The sequence below is a fragment of the Mya arenaria genome, chromosome 6, assembly GCF_026914265.1.
Source record: "Mya arenaria isolate MELC-2E11 chromosome 6, ASM2691426v1".
Lineage (NCBI taxonomy): Eukaryota > Metazoa > Mollusca > Bivalvia > Myida > Myidae > Mya > Mya arenaria.
Window position 1 is genome coordinate 65,703,770 of NC_069127.1, and position 12,780 is coordinate 65,716,549.

General features: G+C 33.9%; 1 protein-coding gene across 1 annotated transcript; it reads right to left on the reverse strand.

The window, feature by feature from the left end:
• Positions 1–206: 206 nt before the first annotated feature.
• On the reverse strand, positions 207–2,942 carry LOC128237973 (uncharacterized). Its single transcript, XM_052953547.1, has 3 exons — positions 2,864–2,942; positions 1,708–2,717; positions 207–251 (listed from the first exon to the last, which is right to left on the reverse strand). The coding sequence occupies exons 2-3, from the start codon at positions 2,707–2,709 to the stop codon at positions 207–209; spliced, it is 1,047 nt and encodes a 348-aa protein (XP_052809507.1). The 5' UTR covers positions 2,710–2,717; positions 2,864–2,942.
• Positions 2,943–12,780: the final 9,838 nt, after the last annotated feature.

Genomic DNA, 12,780 nt, shown 5'->3' on the forward strand with positions numbered 1-12,780 from the left:
CTTTTACTTTAAGCATTACCCTTGTTTGCAACTCAAACATCCTACTGACCCGAATCCTTGCAACCGACCTTACCCTAATCTATCCATACATATACGCCCACATAAATCTTGTCCATGCTTCATCAGTATGCCCGTGTTCGACCGGATTTCGATTAATCAATACAAGCTTGAGTATTTTGTAGGCTCTTTTATAAGAAAAGTATGTTTTAGGTTTCCTTATGGTCGTCTATGTTCGTTATGAAAGCTGGACGCTGCAATAACACCGTATGCATTCAAACTAGCTTATAAAAACTATGTATGTTTATAGAGGACCATTATGTAGTTAACTAGCTATAGCAACTTAAATGGTTAACATACCGTTTTTATTTGATCTTGATATCTAGTAAAATTATGCAAGAGTTAATTTCATTAAAGTTAGTTTGTGGATAGATTGCAAACAGATGATCAAAAAAAAATCGCAACACAAACTTTATAGTTGCTATGGCCACAAAAACAAAGAAAATATCACTTTTAGCCTTGAGCCTGCGGTAATTCAAGACGTGTGCATGCTAGGTTAATAATTCTTGGTATATGGATAGAGGTCATTATACTTATCCTCCTCAAAGGGTATGATGCACAAAAAAAGAACAACTTGAGTAGTTTTAATCCGGACTTTGTCCTGTCTGTCGAGGGTTTATCTGGCCAAGTCTGTGTGCCCGGGTGATGTATAGACTATGCGAATCAATGACCATAAGACTTTTTAAAACGTCTATCAAGATTTGTGTGCAGTTTTTACTCATGTTTTCTATGAAACCCCTAAATATGAGGTTATTGCGCAGGGTTCTACCTTCCACATTAAGAGAGTTTTATGCTTGTTTATTATGCACGTTTACAACATTATGTAGGAAGACTATTTCCCTCTCTTGTTCGTTTCTTATAAAACGAAATTCGTCAATTCCTCGTTCTTGTTCTTCATTATATTTTTATACTCTTATTTATTTATCACAAATCAATACAATCAGCCATAATTTTGTTTTGTGCATAACAATTTATTTGTATTAAATCACTCAAACTGGCTTTATATATCAAAACAACGAAACACAAAAAGAAGTATTGTGTTCATTCACCTGGCATTGTGGATTTCTCAAGTTTCACTCAGTGTTTATGCAAAAAGCTACAGAAACAAAGAGTGACGGACATGAGTGTTTATTTCGACAGGGAAATGTCGTTTTAATAATCAGATGGAAATGCATATTCATCATATTCTTCAGAACTTTGTAGACTCATGTTCGAAAAATAGTAGCTTCTGTTTAAATTTTGCTCTGCTCGTCTTAAGTTTGTTTCGTTTTTCATTATAACATAGTTCAAGATTTCAAACATGATATCATATATTATAAACCAAACAATTGGCGAAATTGAAAAAAAATATATAAACCTGTACAGTGCATAACTTATAAAGAAAAGGCGACTGGTGTTTTCAATATAAACAGTAGCGTGGACGATTTTCCCAACAAGAGAAAAACACGAAAATCCGAATGGTTTAATATTTCTGATCTCCCCTGTTGAAATATCATAGCTTTGCATGTGAACGCTATAAGTGCTTCTAAAACGAGGCAAAATCCACAACCATAAGAATGCCATAACGGTTGAAGATAATATGAACATTATTGAGCAAAATTCAAAAAGACCGGATACGTAAAAAAGAAATATGGTTCCATGTAGTATTACTGTTCCTAACAGCACGGTTCGAAACTGTGAAATGTATGGCTTTCCTAGAATCATAAAATGTATAGGCCAAAGTTTGTATTGCAAAAAAGTAAGTAAAATCAAATGCGTCAAGGAAAAGAGGTTGCTGAATCCAAGTGACCGAAAACCAATGTGAAAAAGGGAAAGGCTCTCCGCGTCAGTTTGTTGGCACTTATTATTTTCCATTTGAGTCCAGTTTGATTTTGACATATCAGTTTGTTGGCACTTATTATTTTCCATTTGAGTCCAGTTTGATTTTGACATATCAGCCATAAACGTGTGTTGATCACCATCACAAAAGTTGCCTCCCCATTTTCTAATATAATCCTGAATATTTTCTATTTCGCGCATTCTGTCGTTGTAACTCATGTGTCGAAGAACAGTGTGTTCAGAAGGAGTAGAAAATTCGTGCGTATATTTTACAAGGTTGTTGTTGTAAAATATAGACAGCACTATATCACTAAACATAGCCGTGAGCTTTCGGTTAATGTGTGCATTGTGTAGTGCCTGTCCTTGGCTTTTCCACAGCCTAATCCAAAAGATTGCTTCCATATACTGCTTAAATAAAAGCAGAAAGCAATGATAGCTCCACAAACATTGCTGGACCTTTTCACAAGGATGACGGCTACTTTCTGTGTCGTTGTAGCCGAAGGCCACTGTGTTTGTTTCTGTTTCGCTACGTTTCATACCTTCAATTAAATCGTTCATAAGCCTATTTTCTGGAAAGGCTTTCATGATCACATCCATGTCCTTTCGTCCTTTCCCAATTTTGCATTTTCGCCTACAAACTGGACAGTGCAATATGTCACACTCATGGTTTCCTAAACAGTTTTTATTGATTATTGTTTCGATGCACTTTTTGCAAAATGTATGCTGACATGGTAGTATTCTTGGGCTATCAAACCGTTCCATACAAATTTGACACGTTATAAGGTTTTCATTGATCGTGATGTTGATCTCTTCGTTGGGATACGCCGTCGCCATATTAGTTGCTAAAATTTAGATTTACGTTGTATCAGTAAATTTTTCAACAATCAATGCATATATGAGGACACACACAAGGTAATAGAAATACTTAAGTTGATATTTAGCAACTTTTGATTGAGACAAAAATATAGAAATTGTAGATTTTACTTACTCTTTTCGAATAGTACAGTTTTTACAGATTGAAATATACGACGTGCACTGTATACTCATTTAAGAATGACATGGCCTCGTATTTAGGACATTCAATTTATTAATATATCACTTATCGACCATTGAGAGGCAAACTGACTTATAAGCAATTAAACCGATTATGTATGTAGGACGTTTGAGGTATAAATTGGCATGGTGCATGCATTCTTCAGATAAACACCGACTATCGTTGATTTTAACCTGACATACCTGATAAGGAGATACCACAATCGGTCGTTCATATCTAGCGTCGGACTGTTTTCATATCTGGACTTTTTCATGTAAACTGAGTTTGCGTGGATTGATATTCTTTATCGGACAATTAAATATTGACTTATATCGTATGCTTAACAACAAAATAATCATTCGTTGTTGTATGAAATTAAGAAACAGATATCTAATTTTCAGTTGAGGACTCAACATTAACTTTCTAAGAAATGGTCGTTTTTAGGACGAACTATCAAGATAATGTGCATCACGTACTACACAAAGCATAATTCAATGTCGTAGTTAAAAATCCCTCTTATACAAAAGCATCGTGTACATACGGTTACCGAAAGTCTTCGTTTACGTATGTTTTCTTTGACGTCCTCTTTTTCAGTTTTATTGAATTTGAAGTGTTTAGTGTAACTTGGGGTTCTAAAACCTTGTGTTGATAACAATAAATTCTTCGTAACTGCAGAAATACTTTGCTGTAAGTTCTAATAGAATCACTAGTATTATACTTGTTCAGTAAAATGTCAAGGAAGGAACCACGTCTGTTTCTGGTATTTTACGACATGAATAAATATAGCTGGTCTAACTATTTTTACTAAACATATGTGAACAAATTGAGGATTAGATGATAAAAAGACTTATAAAAAAGACCGTTTTACGTTCTAAAATTCGTTATCGAATTAAAGACTTCATATGAAACATTTCTGCAAAGTTTAATTAAACACTGTACATATTTTAGATATAAATGAAACTTTTAAAAACTGTAACACAAAGACACATCTGAAAACGTTCGTTACTATTCTGTAACGAAAAGGTGAACATTGCTAAATGGGGTTAAATATATCATGCAGATATCATGCAGACTAAAGAAGAATTTCATGGACACCTGAGATACAATATCTAGAGCACGCAATGAAAAACATTGTGGTGTTGTGTTGTAACAGTCGTGTATGTGATTACAGTAATTACTAACAATACTTCAATCTATGAAACAGAACTAAATTTCATTTCAATATTATATTTTAATTGAATTGGCGACCGGATAAGTGTATTCCTCACACAAAAAAGCAGTTTAAAAAGATTAAACTTCAGTGCCACTTGGGATTATATATTACAGAAATAATTAAAATTAAAATATAACTATGATAGAGTCTCATGTCTGATAAATATTCGAGGTCCACACGATGCTTCAGTAAAAAAACAAATGTTTTGAAAACACCAAAGAAATTCCTTCACTGACTCACTATATACTAATGAGGTAGGTAAGTAGGTAAGTGGGCGGAGCATAGCGCTTTACAAATAGTACCTGATAAGTTGCCGGAATAGACTGGATACATAACTAGAGAAATACAGAACATTTTCAAGTGAAAATTTATATTATGAAATTAAGCTCCTGTTTCTAAAATAAAGGATTTGAAAAATCATCAATGTTGTCTGGACCAAAGAACAATTTTATCCTACATCCAGATCTTGTTAAGTGAAAACTCGCAGATTGGTACTCGATAATTATTTGTACAGTGCACGTTTTTGTGTGTATGCCAAATTAAGTTATGATAACTCATTAGGAGTGTTAAAAATAAGATACCAAAAGCTGGAACCCTTCAGCAAGTGTTTATATTTGGTCGAATTTTGAAAAAAAAAATGAAAAACATAATTTGCATATAAGCGTAAACAGCTTTACGTCATTCGCTTATTGGCATTATCACGTGATGTTTTCAATGTATGGTTGACATGTCAAGGTGTGTAAGCTTTACATAATCGCACTCGGGCCTTGCCGATTTCGCGAGTGCTTAAATCAGATTAATAGTCATTTTAGGTTTCTGGAGAATAGTGCACAGAATGTAATCCTGGTAACAGCTACCCTGGTTCTTTTGCGAGCAGCAGTGTATAGCACTGTCACACGGGACCCCCATTTAACGTCCCTCCCAGAAGTCGATTGGTATGTTTTACTTGTTCTGCGGGGAATCGAACTTACGACCACTGAATTGACAGCAATTTCATTACCATTAGACCATGAATCCGTCACTAACATGACAGAATATTTAAGTCCTCGTGGTCTAGTGGTTAAGGTAGCCATCATCTTGCGTGAAATAAAATCTAGACTTTACCGGCGTTGGTTCGCACCCAACTAAAAGTATTTGTAATACTCTAAATGTATTGTTTTGCATTTCCCATATCATAGAGTAAAATAACGATAAAAAGGATTTCAATTTGAATCGAGTGGCTATGGAAAATTGCAAATCTCAACATTTCATATTTAAAAAGAGTGGCTATTAGAAACGGGCAATTCTCAACATTTCACATTTTTAATTGAGTTGCTATTGAAATGAGCAAAGCTCAACATTTCATATTAAAATCGAGTGGCTATGGAAAAGGGCAAAGCTCAACATTTCACATTTGTAATTGAGTTGCTATTGAAAGGAGCAAAGCTCAACATTTCAAATTTGAATGGAGTGGCTATGGAAAAGGGCAAATGTCATGTGTTCAACAAGTGCACACGATCAGAGTCGGTAAAGAAAAAAGCTTGCTTAATCAACGCTATGGACAACAACGACTTGTCTTGATCAGTTTGTTGGCCTGTATCTCTTCAATATATATATATATATATATATATATCCAAGCTCATGTTTCCATGTTTTTCAAAGAGTTTGTATAAGTTTCATCAAACAAGTGGATTCCTGGTTGACATATTTCTTTTTCAACAGCTTCAAGTCTATCTACAGTTGTAGCTTCGCTTAACAAATTGTCGTTGTTTTTGTAATAAATGAGTTTCGTAAAATGTATTGAATCTTGCCGTAAATTTTCGATTCATGTGAGCGTCAGTTATTGCTCGACCTGTGAAAATGTCCTGCCCGTGCAATTGTATCATCTTATATTTGAACAGTCCACAAAAAAGTAAAAAAAACAATCCACAAAAAGGATGTTACGTTCTTGCGTTGCCAACTTTGAAGCATGTTATCGGCTGACGGCGAGGCTAGACACAATAGCATTTCATTTGGACATAGCATGATATATCACAACAAATGCCAGTTGTGTCGTTTCATAGATTTCGGCATGATACAAATACCTAAAACCATAACAAGTAAATTGTGTTTAAGTACGACGTAGAGTACAATTTATGGCGGGAGGGTTCTACGGAATACACGAGACGAAGGTATTTTGTTAATTTATGTTTAATACATCTGCTACACACAAATCAGACACACTAATACTATCCCCAGACAAACAGATTGTCGTCTGTGGTTTAATGGAGTTCTAATATTTATGCGAAAATCTACAGAAATAAGCCCAGTAGCAAAATGTTTAAACATAAACCCGGTTTAATGGCAATGGGCAAACGCCAAAGACCAAGAAACACTGAAGAAAGGCACAAAACACCACAAACAGCACAGTGCATACATACTATATAAACTAGTTTTTTAACACATTTAGTTCATTTGGATACAAATATTTCATAACAGAGAAAAATATTTTGATTGACCAAAAGTTACATTCTTTTCGTAAAAGTAATTTGTATACTCCATTCAAATTGTACAAATCAGCAAAAAAAAAAATTATAATAACACATGTCCAACGTAACGAATAATTGCTTATTACGCTTAAAGAATGTATTCACAAGACCGACATAGTAGTAACGTTAACACAAAAGTGTTGCCATAATATGATTAACAAGTGGTCATGAATTCAAAAGTGATAATATTTATGTGAATAACTAGAGGAAAAACCTCAGTAGCCAAAAGTTAAACCCCGTTTAATGGCACAGGGTAAACGCCAAAGACATAGAACACAAAAAAAAATCACAAGCAAGAAACATGGAACAACAGCACAAGACTCCACAAAAATCACAGTGCTTATTTTCTATATATAAAAAATAGGTATGTGTATCAAGGATTTTTAGGTACCGCATTGGAACTGTCGGTAAAATGTAAATTTACTGGGGGTTTAAACCAATTTACGTGCACAAACCTCACTCTAATAAGGTATGAATTCATAAGCCAAATTCAATGATCGCTTGTTTATTTCTTAGGTGCAAAAACAATGACCGCCAGTGTGAAGTCATGTTAGTAGAAGCTTTAAGTGATCTTAATATATTACGGTGAGACAGTATAATTCCCTTTACGTTCTATACAGTGTTGCCATTCTATAATTCCAGCAGTAGAGGAGATTCTGATTCATCAATTTTATAATAACTAATAATGGAAGCATAAGTACAAATATCTGCATACACGTATGTGAACTGAAAACATGCATGACAGAGTATAGAGCTTTCAATGTCTTTTAAAAGCCACTAAAATATCATTCGAATCAAACTTTCACATGATTTCAATATTGTCAGCGCAATAGGTCGATTATGATACATATGTTACAGTTCATCGTATCTACGTTAGTCTATTGTCACAAGAAAGAGTGGTCTTAGTGTTGAAATCTGCACTGTCATTACGCCACTATACAAAAACAAAAACATTCCGTTTCGTTACAGTGTCATATGCCATGGACCAAAGCATGGGCAATATTGAAAACAAATATGTAAACTTGAACAATGCGTAAGCAGTAAACAAGAAGCGACAAACGTTTCCAAAATAAAGAGTTGCTTATACATGTTTTACAACGAATGAGACAGAATCTTTTGGCAGGATTACATATGGTCTTTATTATGAAATCAATACACAGCAACAAACACAGCTTCTCGTTCGCCGAGAAATAATCCATAAAACTAAGTACGCTGCGAAAATAAAGGAATGAGTATATAATACAGATCACCATTTCGGAAACCACAAACTTGAGTGAATAAAAGACTCTGGATATTATTGATTTCAAAAGAATACAATTCAACTGGTTGAAATATCTGATAAGATTAAAATGCAAAAAAGCTAAACGTCTAGAGTTAAAAAGATGCAATGAATCATGGACATTGAAAAAAAGGTTGCTAATCCTAGAAAGGGACACACTATGGACAACAAGGACATATCCTGATCAGTTTGTTGGCCACTGAACGGGTATTAACGCCAATTAAATATCGCATGTCTTTAAAATTGTTTTCATATGGATCATTATCTTTTTTGATCGATTGATTTCTGATTCAACAGTTGCGAAACCAGTAGAAATCGACGTAGCTTCGGTTAACAAATCGTCGTTTTTTACATTACTGGAGTCTCGTTACACCGCTCTGCAAACTGCTGTAAACGTGCGGCAAGTAATCTTGTTAACAGCCTATCAATCTACATATTCAGTTGCATCAAATACTCATTAAATACTCTCAAGAAAGTAAGATGATTCTTAAATGTTCATTAGCTCTCGTGGGTCGTTGAATGTCACTATCATACGTAGATAGATAGATACCATTTCTCTGATTATCTAAATGCAATACCATTAAGCATGCAAGTTTTGCTGCAATGTCATAAAATATGAACAAGACTATCGGCAACATTGTAGAAGAAGATATACCCTTTACAAATGCATAACAGATAAACAAAAGGCGGCATATGTTCTCCACAAAGAGCGTGCTGTGCACAATTTTTCCAATATTTGAGAACTCGTGTGTTTCAACTGCATGAATATTTGTTATGAGTCCTGATGAAATATCAAAGTACTGCAAATGCATACTGTTCTTGTCGGTGTTTCGATGAAAATGCCACAATATTCAGTAAGCTAAGAAATTTGCTGACACTATTGACAATACAATTGACCACCACGTTAGAGCATCGCACATATAAATAAGAAATATACTGCCAAGTACTTTAACCATTCCTATGTATGCCATATGATTCCAGGGTAAATTAAAGTTTTTTAATATACAAAAATGCATAGGCCAACGGACATTTTCAAAATTGATATTCATCAGCAGAACCATTAAAGAAAACAAGTTACTAAATCCAACAGAGTGATACGCCATGAGCAAAATGCCTTGGCGTTCCGCGTACTTTTGTTGGCACTTATCTGCTGTAGGATGAATCCAGTCAGATTTGGACATTTCTGTTATAAACAGTTGATGATTATCACTATGACATAAATGGATTCCACTTTTTTTTATATTTTCCCAAATGCAATTTATTTCTCGCAGTCTGCCATTGAAAATCATTCGATGTTGGATACTGGCTGCAACACTAGTCGAAGACATACGTTCAAAAGCTTCATCGCCGATGTTCTCAAATGTTAACAACAAAATTTCGCTGAACATAGCTGTAAGTTTTCGATTGATATGCACATAATGGATTGCTTCTTCGCTGCCTTTGAGTACTGTCAACCTATTAAGTGCATCCAAATACTTCTTAAACAGAAACAAGAAGCAATGATGAATCCACAGACAATGCTGGACTGTCATGAACATATCAATGTGGCGTCCTTCTTCAAAATCATTAAACGCCACTTTCTTTGTATTTGTCCCCTCAAGCAATTCATTCATTAGTTTGTTTTCAGGAAATGCTTTCATTATGGCATTTACATTCCTTTCCCCATTCTCAATTTTGAATTCTCGCAGACAAACTGGACAGTTAAACATGTAACTCTCATGTTTTACAAAGCAGTTGCTCCTGACTAATATTACAATGCATTTCCTACAAAACGTATGATGGCATGGTAGGATACTTGGGTTATCAAACATCTCCATACATATTTGACAAGTCAACAAATTTTCATCGACAGCGATGATTTTTTCTACTTTTGGAAATGCTGTTGCCATTTTTCCCAGCTGAAAGTATAAAGGTATTACGCCATTTTATTGCATAGTTATGTGTTTTAACTGTCTAAGACATGAAGGATAATTTATTTAATTTCAAAGTAAAATTATGACTAAAAACGATTGAAATATTATATTTACATTGTTTGTAAGCCAATTATTTTTATACACTACCACTTCATTGTTAAGGGAAACTTAGTTATAAATTTGAAATGTACAGATCAATATTTCAAATGCGGTTTTAAAGAATCTATTCCTTGGATTTCCTAAATGAACGTGTTGTTCGATCTTTGTTCATACTTCATTTCGCTCATTAACACAATAGCAATAGAATAGTGGGTAGTGTGGTCTACTTTCATTGATTGTGGAATATAAACGTCAAATAAGCTAGTTATTCGACCATTGCATTAACACTAATTATAAATGCTGATGACCAGTGACCCTATATTATTTAGATATAGTTTCAAGGGACATTGCCTGCGTATTACTTTGATGTAAAATAAATGACCGAAAATACACTACGTGTTTTTCACTTTCAACTTGTGATCTTTATTCAATCCAAATCGGACATGACACCACCTTTTTTTGGATCAGAAAGCTGTTTTGTCGTAGTACATGTACTTTTAACATTTGTGCATCTACATTCATATGATATCAAAATAGATTCACAAGGAATAGCTAACCGTCAAATATAAAGTAGGCCTGATACCTAAGTCATTGGGTTTGTCACGGCAATCTTAATTTGACGAATAATGATACAAGAACTTCAGCCAGTTTTAATGCGACAATCTTAGTGTACGCATTTTTCATGTCTGGTCACGGTCCGAACGTTCGCTGAGAGTAGATAAACACTTCTCCTATTTACATTTTCTAGTTTGGCGCAGGTGTACGAACGTTTAAGGATAAAATAAGATCATGATAATATTGTGTTCTTCTTTATGAAAAAAGAATAAAAAATAGAATGCATACCATTAAGTAAGCAATTCTTTCTTATACACACTACTGCTTCGTCGTGCGTTTATGTTGCTTAAGTTATAAATTTGAAATGTAATAATCAATATTTAAACACGGTTATAAACATCCTACTCGTGTGATCTCCTCTACAGCGTTTTGTTTTGAAACTGTATATAACTTAATACTTTCGCTAAACTTTCACCAGTTTGGAAAGTTAAATAGAAATCCTATTTACCTATTTAGCACGATTCCTTTACAGTGACTCTCGAAAAACTTTACACCTGTGAATTCCTAATCTTTCAGAATCTAACCATTTATCAACATACCGATTAAGTGCTGATGTGGAAATCGAGGTAGGTTGTGCCCGTGTGTATGTTATTGTGTGTTGATTATTGTACTTCTTAACAAGATCGATTAGCAGTTCCATACAATTCAATGAACCGTTAGTCTACTGACCCTTATAAGGTATGATATCGTTCTTAAATGTAAATTTACTGAATATTTTTAGTCAAACGTTCACAATTTTTATTTTCCACTTTCAAATGATGCCACAATAGTACGGGTTTACCAGGCCATCATATATAGTGTGGGTTGAATATCTTTACTATAAGGTTGTGGACTACCGCGCTTGTCAGTGCATGTTAGTGTATGAGCAGCGATGCAATGACTAAAGCATATTTTAATGCGATATATAATTAAAATGATCATAGTGAACGAATATAATAAGAAATATGCAAACTAGACTCGGAGTGTTTTGGCATGAGACTTCATTTTCTTCAAATATTTTACATTTTCAAATCATTTGAAAGGAAAGATTAGCTAATACTTGTCGCTTTTATTTTTAATAATGTTTTATTTGTTCCCAGTTTAGTACAATGATGCTTTTTATTATGAAACTCTATGCCCACACAGTTTTAAACCTTTTATTTTATAAGGCAGACTGTGTGTGATGTTCATAGTTTCAAACAATGACTGCATCTTTATCTTTGAAAAGATTTTGCATTAGGTGCTCTGAATTGTATTTCTCCGTCTGCAGATAGAGTTGGGATCTCTAATCATAGAAGTACTTGGGGTTTACCTATAGGTTTATAATTATTTCTTTTATTGTTAAGTTTCCTCAAGTTAATGCATACTTTGATAAGATTAACCTTTTGCGTTTTATCTTTATTTAGAATTGTTCGGATAAAAGTGAGGTTTGTGCACGTAAACTGGTTTAAACCCCCAGTAAATTAACATTTTACTGACCGTTCCAAGGCGGTACCTAACAACCCTTGATAAACATACCTATTTTTTATGCACTGTGCTGCTTGAGGAGTGTTGTGCTGTTCTCCCTTCTTGTTCGTGATTTCATGTTCTATGTCTTTAGCGTTTACCCAGTGCCATTAAACCGGTTTGTGTTTAAACTTTTTGCTACTGAGCTTGTTTCTGTAGGTTTTTGACGATTTTCATTTAACGGCAGTTTTAACTTGCCGTTTCAATTCCAATTCTTTTTTTCATGAATGTATTCTATATCAAATAAACAATTTCTTCAGCTTTATTTCGGTGTATAAATTGTAAAAATACCATTTTTTTAATTAAGTAATCACGATTTTTGTGAAGGTACACCTGTATTCTCTCAATACCGCTCCGCTGTAAATCATTAAGCGCGTGTTGATATCGATCAAATCATTGTTATCAGTGATCAAATCAGCCGACGACAGCATATTCAGACTGACTCATGTTTTATCGCTTGATTTCTTCTCCCTTTAATCTTACTACCAGATAACAAAATACAATTCTTATAGCATTATTACATATATACCAATTACTAATCGAATGATTTTTTTAATCTGAGAAAAAAAAATCGTTTTAAAATTCTATGTTACACCGATATATTTTATCAACACATTTAAAAAGCATATAGCATTTAGTGATCAAACACGTTATAGTCTTCTGTAGAGTTTTGATAATTGGCATAATGTTCTTTATTTACTGTTTAAAAATGTTTCATCTTGGCCTGACTTAATTATTATACTATTTGTAATTTAAAAGCA

Excerpts from the sequence above, each read along its gene's own strand:
- LOC128237973 (XM_052953547.1), bottom strand. The coding sequence starts at position 2,709 with ATGGCGACGGCGTATCCCAACGAAGAGATCAACATCACGATCAATGAA. Across the intron at positions 252-1,707 it reads GAACCGTGCTGTTAGGAACA|CGTCCAGCTTTCATAACGAA; the intron begins GTAATACTACAT and ends GTGTTATTGCAG.